This window comes from Polyodon spathula, chromosome 24 (genome assembly GCF_017654505.1).
Source record: "Polyodon spathula isolate WHYD16114869_AA chromosome 24, ASM1765450v1, whole genome shotgun sequence".
Classification (NCBI taxonomy): domain Eukaryota; kingdom Metazoa; phylum Chordata; class Actinopteri; order Acipenseriformes; family Polyodontidae; genus Polyodon; species Polyodon spathula.
Window position 1 is genome coordinate 21,058,475 of NC_054557.1, and position 20,962 is coordinate 21,079,436.

General features: G+C 38.4%; 2 protein-coding genes across 3 annotated transcripts; both read right to left on the bottom strand.

Moving 5' to 3' along the window:
* Positions 1-600: 600 nt before the first annotated feature.
* LOC121298673 (zinc-binding protein A33-like) lies at positions 601-6,791 on the bottom strand. Its single transcript, XM_041225851.1, has 6 exons — positions 6,332-6,791; positions 4,241-4,336; positions 2,861-3,094; positions 2,262-2,284; positions 2,061-2,176; positions 601-1,691 (listed from the first exon to the last, which is right to left on the bottom strand). Exons 1-6 carry the CDS (start codon positions 6,734-6,736, stop codon positions 1,147-1,149), a joined length of 1,419 nt encoding a protein of 472 aa, XP_041081785.1. The 5' UTR covers positions 6,737-6,791; the 3' UTR covers positions 601-1,146.
* Positions 6,792-7,225: 434 nt separating this feature from the next.
* On the bottom strand, positions 7,226-18,831 carry LOC121298711. 2 transcript variants are annotated; one of them, XM_041225911.1, is made up of 6 exons: positions 18,545-18,831; positions 14,878-15,162; positions 14,506-14,796; positions 9,491-9,544; positions 7,732-7,837; positions 7,226-7,502 (listed from the first exon to the last, which is right to left on the bottom strand). In XM_041225911.1, exons 1-6 carry the CDS (start codon positions 18,609-18,611, stop codon positions 7,475-7,477), a joined length of 831 nt encoding a protein of 276 aa, XP_041081845.1. In that variant the 5' UTR covers positions 18,612-18,831; the 3' UTR covers positions 7,226-7,474. The 2 variants fall into 2 exon arrangements, with proteins under 2 accessions (XP_041081845.1, XP_041081844.1); XM_041225910.1 differs by lacking the exon at positions 7,732-7,837.
* Between the last annotated feature and the right edge of the window lie 2,131 nt (positions 18,832-20,962).

Genomic DNA, 20,962 nt, shown 5'->3' on the forward strand with positions numbered 1-20,962 from the left:
ATATTATTAACTGTACAAAGAAATAAAGATGGGTCTGTTGTTGCTTTAGTTCTGCTGACCTTTACTGTCCCCTTGTGGAAGTGTTAAACATTAAAACAAAAATCCTGTCTGGTGTTCCTGTTCTGTAACTGGACAACAACAATCCATAACTAAAACATGACAGACAGGAGGTTTATTCACTAACCTCTGAAAAAAAGCCTTATGTTTTTTTCATTTTCAAGGTAATCCATTAAGTCCTCTGATGCCAAAATACACAATCCAATTTGAAACCGTTCTATAAGAATGTAGTCCATGTATTCATAAGGATTCATTTAGGGATACAGAACTATTTACTCTGTCAATAATCCTTCAGGAACTGATATATTCCTCTTTTGTCTGACAAAATAATTTTTGCTAAATCAGCTATTGACTGACCGCTACAAATAATAATAATAATAATAATAATAATAATAATAATAATAATAATAATAATAATAATAATAATAATAATAATAATAATCACTGACTGTAGGTAAATAGAATGTATTATAAAAAGAATGATAACGATAGCTGTAAAGGACGCATTTTTGCAATTGCAAAAAATGACAAAACACAAAATCACTTTTTTTTAAATCTGTATTGTGGGGAAGTATATTAGTGTGGCACAAGTTTCAATCCACAATACTTTGCCTGTGCGCTTCAGTGCTCATATGCTTCCTCATCTTCCCACCATCACTCTTGGAACGCTTTTTCAAAAGCATTCTATTTTTTTTGGAATAGTTATCAAGCAGGACAAACAACAAGCACAGTAAAAACAACCCTAGAGAAGCATACAGAACGCACACACCTTGATAAGATATTGAAGTCTCGATATAAAACAATGATGTTCCAAATTAACCAATGCCTGATTTCTAGTCGCATTCTGCAATTCATCTATTATTTCCAAAACCATTTGCCTTTTTCATTTTTTATCTTATAATTTATGATTGCAAGTCGTGTTTTGTTTTGAACTATTATTTTTTTTTTAGACTACATTTTGACTACAAACTGAACACTGTGCTTTCTTCACTTCTATGGAGATAATTAATAGAAAAAAATGACAGAAAAAGTAATAGTAGTACACATGTATGGTTTACTAAACTGTATATCCTTTAATTCAATGTAGATTTACACCTGCAACTTAAAAATATTCAGCGGCTGTTTATTTCTACCTTTGTCACCTATACCAGGACAAAAGTAAGGATACATTTTCTCAGTGAACGTATCCCTGAAAGTGTAGAGATGGATCATGTCTTCTGCATTGTAAAAGGACACTTGACCCCTTTCATGGTCGAGGAACACTCCAATCTTTGTGGGTTTATGTTGCACTGACAGGAGGGTGCAAGGCAAGGTATATGCCTTGTACTCATTGCCATTTCTCAAAGCCAGAATCCACAGTCCATCCTTGGGGGATGATGTCATCTCCCCTTTCCTGTTGACAGACTCTCTGACCACTCCCAGTCCCCACATAGTCTTCTCCCCCACCTCCACCTCCCAGTAGTGCCTCCCTGTGCTGAAGCCTTCAAACCCCAACACAGCCCCCACTGAGTCAAACCTCTCTGGGCTGTCTGGGAGAGTCTGTTTGGCCTCTCCAAGTTTCACACAGCTCTGAGAATCAGATAGGACAAGCCAGGGATTTGCAGTGTTGGCATTCAGGGTAACTGGAAATGCAACTGAGAAATGGAAAAAACAAACATGAAGATATAAAAACTTGAGAAGAGTTAGATGGGAGGAGGCCACATGGCCCTTTGAGGCTCATCCATTGCTAGAACATTGTTAGATAAAGAAAGAAATTTAATTTAATTGTTACAGGATCACCTCATAAACTATTTAACTACCCATCTGTAATCTGTTATCCATTCTACAACTTTAAACACCCATAAAGACACAACATGTCTACAATATTAGAGTATTTGTGATATGTTTTGAGAAACCCTAGCTGTGTATGAGAAAAAGTCTTTACATGAACAGCTTGCATTCCAGGGAACAATGCTGGTTCATAGTACAATAGCAGTAAGAAAGGTGTTGTTTGTGTCCCGTACCCAGATCGAGGATATTTCTCATCTTCTTCCACACTCCATACATTAGAGGACCTCCATATTTTCCTAGACACTGGTCACTAGAAACACACTTTGGTTTCTGATAGGTCATGATTGTCCTGTAGTAAACAGAGACCTTGTTAATGCTGCGAGAAATGGGAAAGAGATTTGCAGATACTCTTTTTTTTTTAGGACAGTACTCACCTACTGAGAAGGTCTTTAATATCCTGCCAAAAAGAATGGAAACATTTTTTTGGGGGGGGTTATATTAGTTCCCAAGTTTTAAAAATCCCATTAAAATACTATCCCAGAGTATTACATCAAAGAAACTCCTGGACCACTGCATGACCAGTAATGGCAACTTCACAATGCATTTTGAACAAATACTGCACACTGGGCAGCACACTTTTTGTTTAGAACTGATGTGGTATCAGGTTACTGTACTACAATGTGTCACTATGAAATACTGTGCCAATCATTTTTAATCCTTTATCAAGCTTGCACTTGTATACTGCACTTTGTAGCCTGTTTGCATTGTTAATTGTCTCTTTTTACTTTCTCTACCTTCTCCTACCTTTCCCTCTACCACCTCTCCCCCTCCATCTCCATTCCCTCACTTTGTCTTCCTCACCCACTTTCTCCCTCCACTTAATTTCCCTCCTTCCCTTTTCACAACTTCTCCTCCTCTTGTCACCAATCCCTTTCCTCAGTGTATATCCCTTCTATCAGTCCCACACCTTCTCCCTATTTCTGTCCTTCTCCCCCCTCCCCTCCCCACCACCTCAACAAATCTCCTCTCTCACCTTCAGCAAAGCAGGCGTCTCCTGCAGAGTCAGTGTCTCTTCCAGATCTTTGGCTGCCTGCTGCAAGCGGCTCCTTTCTGCTTCTATGAAACTCTTGGATTCTTCCAGCTGGTTCAGTATCTTCTTTTCCTCGTTCCTAAGCTTGCTCTTAATCTCGCCCTCTTGCTGCTCCAGGAACTGGTGCATTTTAGTGAAGTCAGCACCAATCTGCTCTTCCAGACTCTCTGCCAACTCCTGCCATTGGGTTTAATATATAGTAAAAATATATACCTTATCACCTGAGTTGGATCCAAGACCTGACCCCTATGGGTATAAGAACACTAATGCCACATTTCCAGCTTCACCATGAAACCAGCCTGCAGTCCGATTTATCTGAAGTCTACAATCTACAGCTATGGCCAAAAGTTTTGCATTCCCTAGAATTTTAGGATTGAGACAAAAACCATATGAACATAATTTAGGTATTTTATCTAACATCATGTAATAAAAAAAAAAAATTACAAAATGAGATCGCAGAAGTCAGCCGAAGTCATAATAGTAGTACAGTATTTCATGTTAGATTACAAAATGTCACTTCTTAAAATTTTATAGTATATGGAAAACTACAAAACAGTATGTAATTCAATATGTTAATGTAACATTATTCAGCAGGTTTCATTTGACTTTATGACACAAAATGAGCTCTTTAGGGTGATGCTAAACTATTGGCCATGGCTGTACTAATAACTCTGTAACTGGAAACCAAAATACAAGATCACCTGTATTTGTCGATATTGTGTATAATTGCTATTTAAAACCTGTATTGGATGCTTATCAGATAACCCCCCCCCCCCTCCCCCCACCACCAATGCGAGTTGGTGAGGTCAACTTGTACCAGCCAACAATCTTAACTTGGGGCTAACATTTTCAGTTGAAATTGATTTTATCTGCTGCTGATGGAAATGAACGGGACTGATTTCAAAGTCAGCCCCAGTTGCAGACAGACGGTCACTGTAGTTTAAATTAACCTCACACCTCTGTGAACACATTCACACACACACAGCTAGTTTCTTTTAGTATTTCTACCTATTGAGAGATTTCTGTAATGTGACATTTTGTAATAGCTGTAAGTTGCCCTGGATAAGGGCATCTGCTAAGAAATAAAAAGTAAAGATTGCATACCACCAGAGGGACGTTACTGCATGTTTTTGAATCTTCATCCACACTTTGAACAGCATGTATAGAATCTTGCTAAGGGACAACAATGATGCCTTTTGGGTTTGGGATTAAGTTTAAAGTTTTGAGTAAGCTTGTGATTTAATGTTTATTTTTAACTACACCTTTGCCATTTATTGAGAAAGGGAATCGATATCCACTAACACCACAGTGGGGCTGAATTACCTTCATGTTGTTTATGGCACTGACTGTTTTGTCCTCTGATTCAGACACCTCTTTTAATAGCTTGTGAATCTTCTGCAGGGATTCTGACATATTCTCCTGCGGATAGAAATAGTATCAGACTTAGTAAGTAAGTAGCTTCACAATACATTTCCATAGTATTTCATTTGGGTTGCAATCATTCTGAGTAGTCAATATTGTTGTTGCTCAAATTTTAACTCTAGAAACCATTCTCCCAACATAATATCCTCCACTAAAAAATATTGCAACGTTTCATCTCTGTTTTAGTTATTCTATCTTCGTTATTTGAAAAGGCTAAATCAAGGCTTGCCTCCCCTCTAGTGGGTCCTGTTGCTGTCTCACTTCCTCCAGCTCCATTTCTAGCTACATATATAAGAACATTTCCAAGGCATTGAATATCCAAGGCATTGAATATCCCCCGGAGCACAGTAAAGTTCATTATTAAGAAATGGAGAGAATATGGCACAGCTGTGAATCTGTCTAGAACAGGCCGTCCTCAAAAACTGAGTATCCGGGCGAGAAGGGCACTAGTCAGGGAGGCCAACAAGAGGCCTATGGCAACTCTAAAGGAGTTACAGCCTTCTACGGCTGAGCTGGGAGACACTGTGCATATGGCAACAATAACCCAGGTGCTTCACAAAACTGGCCTTTATGGGAGAGTGGCAAAAAGAAAGCCATTGTTGAAACTCACATCAAATCTCGACAAGTTTGCCAGAAGGCATGTGGGAGACTCTGAGACCAAGTGGAAGAAGATTCTATGGTCTGATGAGACCAAAATAGAGCGTTTTGGCCTCAACGCTAAGCGCTATGTTTGGCGCAAGCCTAACACCACACATCATCCTGAGAACACCATCCCTACCGTGAAGCATGGTGGTGGCAGCATCATGCTATGGGGATGCTTCTCTGCGTCAGGGCCTGGAAAGCTTGTGAAGATGGAGGGCAAAATGAATGCAGCAAAGTACAGAGAAATCCTGGAGGAAAACCTGCTGAAGTCTGCAAGAGACCTGGGACTTGAGAGAAGATTTATCTTCCACAAGGACAATGACCCCAAACATACAGCCAAAGCCACACTGGAGTGACTTAAAAACAAACAAGTCAATGTCCTGGAGTGGCCCAGTAAAATCCCGGACCTCAATCCAATTGAGAATATGTGGAAAGAGTTGAAAATTGCTGTTCACCAAAGGTCTCCATCCAACTTGAAGGAGCTTGAGCAATTTTTCAAAGAAGAATGGACAAAAATTGTAGTGTCCAGATGTGCAAAGCTGGTAGACTTATCCAAACAGACTCATGGCTGTAATTGCTGCCAAAGGTGCCTCTACCAAATATTGACTCAAGGAGGTGAATACTTATCAAGATTGTTTACTTATGCAATCAATTATTTTTCTGTTTTGTATTTGTAATTAATTTAGAACAATTTGTAGATTTTATTTTTCACTTTGACATTATGGATTTTTTTGTGTTGATCAGTGGCAAAAACTCCTAATTAAATTGTAACAATAAAATGTGGAAAAGTCCAAGGGGGGTGAATACTTTTTAGAGCTACTGTTTGTGTGTCTGTGTGTGTGTGTGTGTGTGTGTGTGTGTATATATATATATATATATATATATATATATATTATATATATTATATATATATATATATATATATATATATAAAGGTCACAGGAAGACTGTTAATGCCAGCATGTAGGATACACTAGACAAGCCCAAACAAGTTTAAAGCCAGCCGGTAAAGGCAGTTTTAGAGAAAAATGCTAATAACTCCAGCCTGGAGCAACAGTGCTTGCAAACACCAAACTGATTTCCATTCCCATCTAATATCACCTTGGCAACTACATTTCACGACATTAGCTTGTTGCACCAGAATTTCATCCAAAAAAATAAAAAATAAGTACAGCACGTATAATCACAGAAATGTTAAGAACTGAAACAAACATCAGATGTGCAGTATGTTGATTACGCATCGCATGGGTTAATTTATTCTCTTATCGCATAAAAGTTTTTGTATATGACAGTTTTGAACAAGTTGAAAGGGTTTGTGTCTCTGCAGGTACAGTACGCTTCTCCACATACCTTGTAGCTTTGGAAAGCTTCTTTAATAGGGATGACGTTATGGGTTTTGTGCTCCCTGGAACAGCCACACACCACACAGATCGCTCTCTGGTCATCCTCACAGAACAGTTTCAGCTTCTCCTCGTGCTCTTCACACAGAGAATCGTGCTTGGAGCCCAGCCTCATTTCCCTTACGCTCTCCACCACGTTACCTAACAACGAGCTGGTCTCGAGGCTCCTATCCTCAAACGTCTTTCCACACTGAGGACATGGGAAGCTCTCCTTGCATTTCTCCCATAACTGGCTGATACAGGGCATGCAGAAGTGGTCTCCACATGCCAAATGAACTGGCTCTTTGAAAAGCTCCAGACAGATTGGACATGTTAGTTTGCTGTGTAGTTTCTCCAGGTTACTTCCAGAGTCCATTCTCCTCTACGGTTGTTACAGCTTGCATGTCTGCTTCCTGGCTGCTGTACATGTCTCTAGGGCGTGTTCAGTTTGGAATGTGCTGTAAGGTGTGGCTTACATGCCTACCTGACAGGGCAGGTAGGTATATGTCAGCTATACAATTATAAGTTGTGGCAGAGTAGGGGGAGGATAAGGAACAATGTAGTCCTGGGGTTAAAATAGTTACAAGACTATATCCCCCAGAATGTCTTGGGGTTTGGAACTAGATCCAGGTGACTCCAGACCCCAATGGGGGGATGTAGTCTGGGATCTTTCTACTGGACTACATTTTTCCTTCCCTTACTCTGCAAAGTAGGCAGCTCTTTTTCAAATAGTGATCAATGTGTGCAGGTGGTGGAGGCAGACAGATGGCACAAGATGTTTCAATCAATCAATCGATCTTTATTTTATATAGCGCCTTTCGCAGTGGAACACCATCACAAAACACTTTACACATTTAGAGGAAAGAGCTTTTGCACAGGTTTATTTTACCGAAAAGTAACAAAATATGATCTTCCACACAGAATATTATCAAACAAAACCCTTGCCATGATGGACACTAACTAAACAATGAAATTCCCTACCTAACGAGGAGTGATAATCCCTTCACCTCCAAAACAAAAAACAGGGATCACACAGTTACTAAAATGCGAAAGAAAACAAGCTAATAGTGAACAAAAATACCCTATTATTAGCTTGAAGAGATTGTACCATTGATTAATTATCATCCTCTTGAGGAACATGTCTGGAAAAGAGAATACAAATGTATTATTATTATTATTATTATTATTATTATTATTATTATTATTATTATTATTATTATTATATTGCATTTTTAAAACATCAGGTAAATGTGAATTATTTTCCGATAATTTTTATTGAATGCCTTTTTAATTTTTATTTTCCTGTGAATATAGTTTATCGGAAAATCTTTCCTTCTTTCTAACTTTCATTCCAAAAAGAGAGAAAAGTACCTCATTGCTGCCCTTGTGAACACCCACAGGATGAACAGACCCAAAGCGATTTTATCAAAAATCAGCACTCCCACAACCAGCAGGAATGAGGTAGCAGTATTGGCATCTGGAATCACAAATATGTCTGATTGAAATGACTGTAAAAACTAGAAGCTCTCATTGCTGAGCAATGAGGGTCTTATTAAGGGGTGTGAACAGAGCAATGTCACTGGCAAGGCTGTTACTCCCAGCGACAGAAGCTACAAGTTTAAACGCTAATGCGCACGTTGAATTACCACAAAAACAACTAACAAAATACAGTAACAAACAAAAAGGCACAAAGGCCAAAACAAACAGTTGAACAGAACACTAGAAACACTTTATACACCCCATGGTTTCAGGCTAAGTCACCTCTTACAAAGAAACATGGCTTCATCAACTCCCCTAAACACCAACGATAATAATCAATACATCACAGCACAGCACCGCACAATATATCTTCTCTTCTAACACCAACTTTAATTCTAACATTAACATCCATGATCACCCTTTTTACACACCTGTGGCTGGAGCCTAATTAATCATGAATCATGTATTCAATTTACAGCACTGTAGCACTGTACTATACTATACCATGGTTACTGCTGCAGTTCCCTTGTGTGCTGATTTTCTGTACAAGTTATGTGTAGGGATGTTGTTTTAACCCCTGGGACACTTTTGAAACAAACCTGTTATCTTGGCAATTTTCAAATCTTAAATGACTAAAGTTTTGAAAGGTGTAAAGGGTGTTGAGCCAACAGCACGGTGGCAATGGAGTACTTGTGAATGATATTGTGTAGCTGTAAAGGTTTAGCAAAGTATAGCAAAGAGCAAGTAGGGCCAACAGAGTTGAATATATACAGGATCACAGTCTTTCTCTGGAATGAGGAAAGCAAGGGCAAATAAACACTGGCACTGTACACACACTGCCTGGTCATTTTATTTGTGTCTTTACCTATTTGCATGTCCCACCATTTTCCCTGATCACAGCCTTGACACGACATGGCATAGACTCCACGAGGGGCGGAAACGTTTCTACAAAGAGGATCGTAATAATGAATGTTTCCTTCAAGTTCAACCCAAGCATGTTCAATTGGATTGAGACCTATAGATTTTGGTGGCAACGGAACATTCCTGTAGTTTCTGTGATGCTCATCAAACCATTTGTATTGTCTTGAAAGTAGACACTGTCATCAGGCTGCAAGTATAGTATTGCTGGGTGGAGTAAACTACAGCATTCAGTATAGCAGGAGAACAGACCCAAATGCCAAACCTAATGGGGGACCAGGTCCTAATAAAATGGCCAAGCTGTGTACTGTATCTCTCTGCATTACACCCTCTACAAGGAGGCTTCAGAAAGATGAATAATATATGCAAGGTGCCATGCAATTCCCATGAAATATATGCGCACGCCTGGGTGGTGATTATCCCCGAGGTGAAGTCAAGGCCCTTTAATCACCCAGACGTGTGTATATTTCATGGTAACTGCATGGTCCGAAGTGGTTTATACCGCTTCTAAAACATCTGTTTCAATGTGAATTGTGATTGTGGGGGGGGGGGGTCTGATATAGCAATGGAACTCACAAACTACTTACAAACAGACCAAAGTATTGTAATGAGGGAGCTTGTTGATATCCATGGGCTATCCAATTATGATTCAAGACTTCCAAATCGATCAAGACGTCTAAGTGGCAGTGTACTTTTTCCAGACTGACAATAGTTTGATATGATCTGAACTTACTTGTAGCCGTTTCTTTCTTTGGAGGTGTGGTCAGGACTGTTGGTTTTGAAGGATCTGTGAAGATAATATCTGAAAGTTTGGCAAGGTTGGCATATAGATTGAGAATTCCTCAAGCAATTGTAATAAATATTTGTAGTGCTAAATTCCCAATTTACCCGATTTTAATACAGAGTTTGTAATTGAACTCTTTGTGGGCTTAATGCACCTGGAGTTATGATTGCAGAGATTTTGAAAGAACACCTGCACATACATATTGCGTAATCACTTTTCTTCCACAAAATACTGTAGAGATACACATTAACAGCTTAAGCATGTTTTGTATATTATTGAGAATTTGGTGGAAACCAAGAATACACTAGGTGCAAGTTATGAATTCCACCAAAAAAACTATAGAAATGTATTTATAGTTATTAAAAATTGCCCTAATATGTAAAGGTTTGAAACTTGAACAAGGAAAGCAAGGGCAAGGGCAAAGAAAGGCTGGCACTGTGCATGCACTGCCTGGCCATTTTATTAGGGTCTTTACCTATCTGGTTGTGCCACCATTTTCCCTGATTACAGCCTCGACTCGACAGAGCATAGACTCCTCAAGCTGCTGAAAGGGTTCTGAGAAGAGGACCGTAATGACAAAAGGCATCGTTCATGTTAAAGCCAAAACGTTCTCAGTTGGATTGAGATCTAATAAGCCATCTCTTTTGTGTTTCATTTTTTGCTGGTTTGGTATTTTACATTTCGCAATTTGAGCAAAATAATTTGCTTTAACACCGAAATATTTAATTTCGTTCTTTGATAATTTGTCAATGCTCAAATTACAAAATGATTATTTTTGTCGGTCATTGACATTAACTCTCTCGGGCGGTGTATCGTGGGGCCACAAGGTCAGGTGGCCATCTCCCGTATCCATGGAGACACGGCGGCATACCCCACATTAAAAGTATATTTATGGGTAGGACCGTTAAAACGTCACCTTGTAGTCAGAGTGGCGGAAAGATTGCCACACCCAGTTATTCTGGGCCGAGACTGGCCAAAATTCAAAGAATTGATGCAAATAATGACAGTCTCAGCCACACACGCAAACGTGGCAGAAAAAAGGAACGGATTGGTGATGTGTTTCCTTTTCACACTGGAATCTTTTCCCCTCTTTTCCATCCTAGATAAACAAATAAGGAGAGACGGCCCGTGAAATGGGAGGGAGCGTCTTTGAAACAAGGCTGGGGTCTGGTGGGAGAGTGCTGCAATGGTAACAAACACCAGTCGAAGGGAGTGGGAGAGAGCGAGGTTACTGGGCCGACTAGGGCAGATGTTATTCCAGCCCTTCTCAATGTACCAGACCTGCGGTACTCAAGTGCGGACATAGTGTGGGGCCAACATAACAACCCGTCACTAGTGCACACTTGGGGACTGGTCCGGTCCATTGAAGGTAAGGATGTTGATGGCGCTGGGGCGCTAGTATATCCATATTTCAGTATTAAGGGGCAATTACTGTATAGGGTAAACCTTGCCGCGGGCACAGGACAGCCTGTAACACAATTGTTGGTTCCCCTGTCTTGTCGGACCGAGGTCATGAGGCTGGCGCATGATATCCCTTTTGCGGGACACCTCAGAGCGGAGAAGACGAGGGAATGAATATTGGCTCGATTCTATTGGCTCGGTCTTCATACTGATGTGTCAAGATATGTAGCCACATTGCCAGACTGCCAACGAGTAGCGCCGGGTCGGTGCGCCCCGCCCCTTTGGTCCCACTGCCAATTATTTCCACTCCTTTTGAGCACATTGCAATGGACATAGTGGGCCCTTTGCTACCTTCTGACTCTGGGTATATGCATATATTAGTAGTGGCGGACTATGCAACGCGATTCCCGGAGGCAGTTCCATTGAGGTCCACTAGTGCAGCTGCAATAGCCACCGAATTAGCGCAGATTATGGCTAGAATAGGGATCCCTAAGGAGATTTTGACCGATCACGGAACCAATTTTTTGTCCAATACGTTACAGCAGATGTACAAAATATTGAAAATACGTCCCATCAGGACGTCAGTTTATCATCCACAATCAGACGGTCTGGTGGAACGTTTTAATCAGACCTTAAAGTCGATGCTGAGGTGATTCGTAACACAGGAGCAGAAACATTGGGCATCGCTTCTACCCTACCTCCTTTTTGCAGTGAGAGAAGTGCCGCAGAGCTCGACGGGGTTCTCCCCTTGAGCTCCTGTACGGCCGGCAGCCACACGGCATTCTTGACCTGCTGAGAGAGGGGTGGGAGGAGCACAAAGGCTTGTCCAAAAATGTAGTGAAGTATGTGGTCCTACTAAGAGATCGCCTGGATTTAGTCGGTCGTTTGGCCCAAGACAACCTCAGATCGGCTCAGCACTGACAGCAGCAGGATTACAACAAAAATGCACAGATTCAAACCTTCCGACCAGGGGAAAAGTTAATGCTGCTACTTCCCTCATCAGAGTCAAAACTGTGTGCTAAATGGCAGGGGCCTTATGAGGTGATTTGGGCTATAGGGAAAGTAAATTATGAAATTAGACAGCCCGATCGCCAGAATGAGCGTGAAATTTACCATGTTAATTTGTTAAAGCCCTGGCAGGCAAGGGAGGTCTTATTTATAGCCTCAGGCAATATGGAGGATGATTTAGGCCCCTGTCCAGAGACCCCGAGCACAAGAACGATTTCTATGGGGGAACAATTGGTTCCGGATCAGCAAAGAGAGCTGCGTAAGCTTATTGAGGAGTTCAGTGATGTTTTTTTTCTGATTTGCCCGGCAGAACAACTCAGTTGAATATGACATGATCTCTCCACCAGGTGTCACAGTGCGAGAGAGACCGTACCAGATCCCGGAAAGTCGACGAAGTGGCGTTCGCAAAGAGGTATGGGATATGCTGGAGCTTGGGGTGATTGAACCTTCCAGGAGCGAGTGGTGCAGTTCAATTGTCATAGTGGCCAAGAAAGACAGCACCAACTGCTTCTGCGTGGATTTCAGAAAGGTAAACGCTATTGCTAAGTTCGATGCATATCCCATGCCTCGGGTCGACGAACTTTTAGACAGACTGGACCTGACGAAGGGATACTGGCAAATCCCTTTAACACGCAGCTCCAGAGAGAAAACCTCATTTTCAACACCAGAAGGGCTGTTGCACTTTAAAACCATGCCATTTGGGCTACATGGTGCGCCCGCTGCCTTTCAGAGACTGATGGACCAGGTTTTACGCCCACATCATGAATATGCAGCAGCATATATTGATGACGTGGTAATTTACAGCTCCACCTGGCAAGAGCATTTGGCTAGGGTTGCAGCCGTTCTTCAGTCTTCAGGGCTCACCCGTCTTGGCCAATTGCACAGACTGCCCCCTTCTGGCCGCTGGATGCATGGGCTCCCCCCTTCTGGGCGCTCGGTGCACAGTTTCCTCCTCCTCCTTATAATGGCAAATGGGTGAGTTGGCAAACCAATGGATTGTTTTTTCTTCCTTCCTTTTTTTTCCCCCAAACTCCACCAATTACAAAAATAATAAAAAAAAATCCTGCACTGTTGCTCCTGACCTGACACCTCCAAAGGCGCTGTATTCCTCAAGATACCATATGTCACAGATGGCTTTGTGTGGCGTGTGGGGGGTGAAGTCAGGTTCAGGAAGCAGTAGTCAAAACAAGGTATGGTGGGGCAAAACTGAAACGCAATGGCACTCAGTGCGTTTATTAAATAATAAAACAAAAGATTTAAACAAAACACCAAACAAAAGGGCACAAGGGCCAAACAAACAAACTGTAACAAGTAGTATGCTGGTTTCACAACCAGAACACATAGCAATTGTTTATTTCTTTTTCGCAAACTTGCGTCTTTCCTCTGACACTCTTCGCCTTCTAAGCAACGATATGAAAATTGTATATATCGATATCATGCACGTATTTCTGTGTCAATGTTTACATATGAAAAGGAATAGTTTACTTTAACTTAGTGGTGCTTTGCTTCACCATATCCATGGAGAAAAACAAGGTCTTGTTATATTGTTTTATTATTCCATCATCATCCACTTCAAAACTGAAATATTTCTATACTTCACTGTGCAAAGACTTCGGGGTTGTTCCTTTTCTAGCCAATCTGGAAGTAATTGACTCGAGTCAGCTGCTCTGCCTATAAATGCTGACTCGTGACACCTCTAAAAGTGTTAACCATAGTGTCATGTTATATAATTATAATGCAAAATGGATGGCCAAATAGTGCCAAACTTAATGTAGGATTCAAATAGCATTTGGTACCAATCAATGACATAAAATTGTTAAATATTACTTTAGTGTGTGGTGTTTGCTGACAATGATTGATATGTATCGGGTTTATTGTATCTTAATATAAAATAAACGTGATCATACTGCGTTTGTATTTGTATGTGTATCCGGTGGTCAACTTCGTCTTAGAGAACACTTCGCCTAAGAGAACACTGCGCTTGCTTCCTGAGGGGTGTTCTCTTAGTTGGAGACTCTACTGTATTAGAATTATAGGGACTCGAATGGCTTATTTTTGTTAAAGTTCTGATGCCACCTTTCAATGTAAACATCAGTCTTTCTTTTTTTCTTTCACCTGAAAGAGACCTCTGAGGTCTTCAAAGCTTGTGATTTAATTATTGTTTAGTTAGTCCAAAGGTGTCACCTCGCCTTCTCTTTGTTATTCTACTGAAATTCCTTATACTGCAGTTCACAGAGGTTTTTGGTTTTTTAAGGATTTGTGTAACTGTGTGGTCACCGTGAATAAATGCATTATTCATATGTGTTAAAAATGTGGCAGGCAGGGGCATATCCTCTACCAATACTATTTGATGCAAAAAATGATAGAAAACAAATGAATATGCATCATGCCAGAAAGTGCTATAACAACAAGATTTGAAGTTCAAAAACAATGGTGTTCCCTTTTCTTTACTTTAGAAGTTACACGATGTACACCCAGCAAATATTCATTCAGATATTATTGTCAGTTTTAAATACTGGCAAATATACTTAAGGGGACAAACACAAACCACTCACCGGTCCGCACGTTTAAATCAGCCACGTGGATCTTGTTACATTCATATCTCCCAGCGTCTGTTGATTTTACTTTACTTATGTAAAGGGATGAGTCTGGTTTAAGTTGATATAGATTGTCTGGATCATTTGTTTGTTTTGCAATCTTTCCTGCTGGATCTTTGTACAGAATAGAATGATAAATGCTTCCATTAACCCGGGTCCACCTGACTTTCCCTGCCCCTGCTAGAACCGCTGAGTCACCACAGGAAAGGGTTACTGACCGTCCCTCTGACACTGTGCGACTGGCAGGATCTGTGTAAAAGGGAGATTCATTATTAAAATATTGTATATATTAGAATGTATATACAGCAGAGATTTATTCAATCTACTCACCTGTCAGTACTATTAAATGTGTTTCCCGTCCTCCACACTCATAGGTTCCAATGTCTGCTGGATCAACTCTCTCAATATGAATGTTGAAGCGGTCCTTTATTTGGAAACGATTCTGTATATCTGCTATTTCTTTATCAACTCTTCCATCCTTCTGTATGGTCAGAATCACACGTTTATCCCCACTGACCCCTCTCCTTGTCCACTGGGCCTGTGATGCTGCTGGAAGGGATTCATTACAGTACAGGGTGGCGGACTGTCCATTTGACACTTTTAATATGAAGGGATCTGTGGAAACACATATTACAAATATGCAGTGACACACTGAAAAGGAGAAAGTAAGATTAATACAATGATTGACTTTCGAATACAAATACAGATTTTGTTATTCCTATTTCATTATTATTATTATTATTATTATTATTATTATTATTATTAGTGATGGGCAGCGATATGGAAATTGTATATATCGATATCATGCATTTATTTCTGTGTCAATGTTTACATATGAAAAGGAATAGTTTACTTTAACTTAGTGGTGCTTTGCTTCACCATATCCATGGAGAAAAACAAGGTCTTGTTATATTGTTTTATTATTCCATCATCATCCACTTCAAAACTGAAATATTTCTATACTTCACTGTGCAAAGACTTCAGGGTTGTTCCTTTTCTAGCCAATCCAGAAGTAATTGACTCTTCAGCTGCTCTGCCTATAAATGCTGACTCATGACACCTCTAAAAGTGTTAACCATGGTGTCATGTTATATAATTATAATGCAAAATGGATGGCCAAATAGTGCCAAACTTAATGTAGGATTCAAATAGCATTTGGTACCAATCAATGACATAAAATTGTTAAATATTACTTTAGTGTGTGGTGTTTGCCTACAAGACTGACAATGATTGGTATGTATCAGGTTTATTGTATCTTAATATAAAATAAACGTGATCATACTGCGTTTGTATTTGTATGTGTATCCGGTGGTCAACTTCGTCTTAGAGAACACTTCGCCTAAGAGAACACTGCGCTTGCTTCCTGAGGGGTGTTCTCTTAGTTGGAGACTCTACTGTATTAGAATTGTAGGGACTCAAATGGGTTATTTTTGTTAAAGTTCTGATGCCACCTTTCAATGTAAACATCAGTCTTTCTTTTTTTCTTTCACCTGAAAGAGACCTCTGAGGTCTTCAAAGCATGTGATTTAATTATTGTTTAGTTAGTCCAAAGGTGTCACCTCGCCTTCTCTTTGTTATTCTACTGAAATTCCTTATACTGCAGTTTACAGAGGTTTTTGGTTTTTTAAGGATTTGTGTAACTGTGTGGCCACCGTGAATAAATGCATTATTCATATGTGTTAAAAATGTGGCAGGCTCACAACACCAGGTGCACTAAAAGTTAAAAAAATATCCTTAGAGAGAAAAGTTTCAAAAACAGTATAAGCCTTTATAGGTTATTTTTCACGGTATTTGAGAAACCCGGATCACTATAAAGTTACCATATACTAGAAGTGTTTAAATGTATTAGAAGACCCCATTACGTCAGTTGATTTGTTGTTCATATGAAATCAAACCACTGGAACTGAAAATCTATGAAAAATGTCAAAATAGACACCTTAGTGATTGTCTTTTCTAATGGATAACTTTAATAAACCACACATGCAATTAACCACAAAACAGACACTGTCACAAATTGTGACACCTGTGTGCTTGCATCATACACACATGCAGCCAGTCCCATTGAGTAACTTTTCATAGCCACTAAATTCACTTCTTTATTTTATTTTAATATATAGTTGTATCTAATATGCTTGCTGAGCCCATGCATTTTCTAATTTGTTTTTAATCAATTCTTATAGGTAATATATTTTGTAATATTGAAAATGTCTTGCTATAGTGGATATATGGTAAATATATTTATGATAACAATGACCATAATCATTTAAATCAGTCCATCAGTTTAAACAGTGGCACCAAAAAAGAATCAGACAGTGTTATATACAGTGAAGTATATTGCTTTTATATGTTGGCCATTGCAAGTAAACCTAAGTCAAAAGATAATAAATAGTTTAGTTACTGCACTGAAAGTTTGCTTATTATTTAGTGGTTGTACATATGTATTTAGTGGTTAGGAAGAGTCAATGGCACATACATGTTTAGATACCGATATGTCATTGGAACTGCGTGTATTTGTGTAATTTCAAATATATTCCGTGCAAAAGAGCTTGGAAACTTATGTGGTAAAACTGCTAACATCATATGTAAAATGAGTTGTGGTTTCTCATAGTTTGCACATCTCTGCATTTAGCAAGCATACATAACCACAGCCTGCCGGTCAAAACAGACAGATTCTCACATCTGTATTTAAAAAGGAAGTTTATGTTATATTAAGGTCCTCACATTCTCTATATTTTTAATACATATATTGACTGTAGATTGAGAAATATATTTGGAATATATCATTCATAGTACAAAAACCTGAAACTTTTGTAGTTTGTAAAATTTTACTATACATTTTTTAATATAATATCAATAATAATAAAAAAAAACACAGGTAGATTTACAATTAAAGTAAATAAATACATTTATATATGGCATTTTTTTTATTCAAAAAACAAACAAAGAAAACGTCTGGATCCTTCTTTAATCACACTATAGTATTCTGCATCTATCTACAGAACTGCTTGTCTAATTGTGATGCAACTTGCATCATACTTTAACACAAATGATGTTTATCTGTTTGCCTGTATGTCACACAGAACCACTTATCCAGTTGTTGGGGAAGCTAAAAATGACATTTTACTCTGAGCAGAAGAATCCTGGGGAACTGGATGACCAGTCAACGGTCTGTCTGGAAAACTTGTATTTGTAGACGCTTGTGAAACCTTGTTCAACAGTTTGAGATGGTTTTTGGTTTATTCTCATTTTTTAAAGTAATGTTTAACCTACTGTTAAATGTTTAAGCTCACTTGAAAAACATTTTTTTAGCTACTCAAAGCTAATTACTCTATAGCATGATATTTTTACAAAATAATAAAACACCCAGTAAAGTCTCCAAGCCAGATATTTGATACTGGGGCTTGTGAATGGTGCTGAGTGCTTTCTTAGTCGGTCTAGAATTGTAAATGGTGTTTTTTCCCCCATAAGATAAAATAATACTACTGACGATTTGGAGTAAATAGCTTTGAGAATCAAGCCCTTATGTCTTATGTAGAAAACATTTTTCACATGGGATTTAATATGGAGCATATTTTGTTTTCATATTACAAAGAAAACAGCTAACATTAGACATGTGAACTAAATTCATAAAACTCATCAGTTATTTAAAGAAGGAAAACTGTTCTTCATTGTAGATATACTCTTATACAACAGTCTAGAAAAGTTTGAATTTATCAATACAGAAAAGGAATCTTTAAATAAAGCTTTATTAACAGGACTCTGTGTTCCACCACACCTGGTACATTTGATATTATAAAATACATAGGAATTTACCACAATGTATAGCCGATAGTGGATCTCACTATATATATATATATATATATATATATATATATATATATATATATATATATATATATATATTATATATATTAGATATATATATATCTCAATACGAAGATCTTAGCTTTTTACAATGAGAAAAAATATATCTCAATATACAAATCTTTGTCCTTACCATTGAGTGCCTCTTTTATCATCGATAGTATTATTAACATTACAACCGTGAAATGCAGCTTCTTCATTTTCTCTTCTGTGGGTGTAAAAAATTACTTTTCTTTTCAAACTAATACCGTTTTAAGTTCTTCAGTCCCCCAGCTTCCTCAATTCTGAGAAAAATCCCTTTTCATGATACATATTTGAGCCTTCCAACCAAACAGCACAAGATAGCTTTAAACTCACAGCCACAGCCTCCCGAACAGCAGACCTCCGAATAGAGATCGCACTGATCAAAGGGGCCACCACATAGCCCACACACACACACACACACACACACACACACACACACACACACACACACACACACACACACACGATCCACCCTAAAACTAGACACACTGCAACACAAGCACACTCATTTCAAACATATAAAAACATTGGTTACATGGAAAGCAGAACCTCCAGATCAAACACAACATGTGCTTGTTAACTAGCCTTATGTTAAGGATGTGTTTGAATTGTGTAGCAGAGAGAGTCACAGTTAAATTAGTTTGCTGGCAGTTCTACAGCTTACCACAAAAGACTGTTCAGCTTGAAGCTTAAAGGGATACATACTAGCATGTACATGTCCCTAATATCATTACCTACCTGTTTAATACCCTATTAGGGTTAATGCTTAATAAATTTCATAATAAATCATTAATGGTCATGCTTACCAACTATTCAGCAAAAATGGTTTTGTCAAGGCTGACTGTGGGCAATCATATCAATGTAATATTAATTCACAGTGCAACACTAATATTCTTCTCCACCTCATTTGTAGGGTTTTCTTGTTTTTTCTGGAATAGTTAGTAAGCTATTATATTAGTCATGTAAAAATGAGGTTTTAGGAAAATGTAGATCCATTTAAGAGTTTCAAAACCACATTCTTTTCCGTTGTTTGTTAGACATTTTAAAACAAACACAATATATAAATAAATGTAGATTTGTTTTTACTGATTTCTCAGCTTAAAATACACACAATAACAAAAAGTGATTTCTTATGTAAATGTTTCTTTTGTACAAAGCATAACATGATGAGCTGTATAAAGACATGACATCTACAAATGGGCGAAGTTACCAAAAAGGGTCAGCTCAATAAAGGGACAATTTGAACGATCAGAACTAACTTGGGAGGAACGTTTTGAAACTTGTTATGTGAGCATTCCCTCTCTGACTTTGCAAATGGAAGAAACATTGCTCCCAATACATATAGGTGAGCAGAAAATGAAACAAAATAAAAGAAGTGTGGCACCCAAAAGTATTTTATACACTGTATCTTGAATTATTAGCTTGAAGATGTGATTGTACCATTGATTAATTATCATCATCATCTTGAGGAACACGCCTGTAAAAGAGTAAATAATTATTATTATTATTATTATTATTATTATTATTATTATTATTATTATTATATTATTATTATTATTATTATTATTATTATTATTAGTCATAGTAGTAGTAGTATTGCTATTATTTTACTGCATTTAGACTACATCAATTAAATGTCAATTATTTTCCTATTTTCCTTTTAATATTTTTATTGAATGCATTTTTCGTTCTTATTTTTTTATGACTGTAGTTTATCTTAAATCTTTCTTACTTACTTTCAAAAAAGAGAAAACAGTACCTCATTGCTGCCCTTGTGAACACCCAGAGGATGAACAAACCCAAAGCGATTTTATCAAACGTCAGCAATCCCACAACCAGCAGGAATGGGGTAGCAGTAGTGGTGTCTGGAATCACAAATATGTCTGTTTGAAATCACTGTTAAAACCTAGAAGAGTTTAACTGCTGAGCAATGAGGGTCTTATTAAGGGGACAGCATGCAAAACTACAAGGCCTTTGGTTCCTGATTTCCTTTTTTTTTTTATATTTCTTAGTTATTTGTTAGGGTGGCGCAACTGTTTTTGCAACAACGTGTCTGTGATTTCACAAAGCACAATAGCAATGGAGTTATCTGATCTGAACTTGCTTGTGACTGCTCCTTTCTCTGAAGGTGTAGCCAGATGTAGCTGTGAAGTAAAGATTTCAATCTTGACATTGTGTTTCATTGTTCAAAGACAGTCTATCATAGAGCAGACAGAGTCAGCAGAATTCAAAGGCTACAGATTCACAGGATTTATCAGGAATGAGGAACAAGTGAAGAAACCAGGGTTCTACTGAATATCAACGCTGTCTATTTCCATCCATTACAAATGAACCATATCCATGGGATACTCCTCCATACCCTGATTTCTCTCTTCCTTCTTATTGAAGGAAAAACGTGTTATTGATCAGAAATGCGTTTTTACGCAACTTCAGTATTTGGCCATGTGCATTTCTGATTTGCTCTCACCAACTTCGGAATCTGAATCTTGTAAACTGGAATTTTAATTCCTTATTTTTTCTGTATCTT

Coding starts and splice junctions, on each gene's coding strand:
- LOC121298673 (XM_041225851.1), bottom strand. CDS start 6,736: ATGGACTCTGGAAGTAACCTGGAGAAACTACACAGCAAACTAACATGT. Junction 4,337..6,331: donor AAGCTTTCCAAAGCTACAAG/GTATGTGGAGAA, acceptor TTCTATCCGCAG/GAGAATATGTCAGAATCCCT. Junction 3,095..4,240: donor GTGCCATAAACAACATGAAG/GTAATTCAGCCC, acceptor ACCCAATGGCAG/GAGTTGGCAGAGAGTCTGGA.
- LOC121298711 (XM_041225910.1), bottom strand. CDS start 18,611: ATGAAGAAGCTGCATTTCACGGTTGTAATGTTAATAATACTATCGATG. Junction 14,797..14,877: donor ACATTTAATAGTACTGACAG/GTGAGTAGATTG, acceptor CCTTTTACACAG/ATCCTGCCAGTCGCACAGTG. Junction 9,545..14,505: donor TGATTTAAACGTGCGGACCG/GTGAGTGGTTTG, acceptor TTATCTTCACAG/ATCCTTCAAAACCAACAGTC.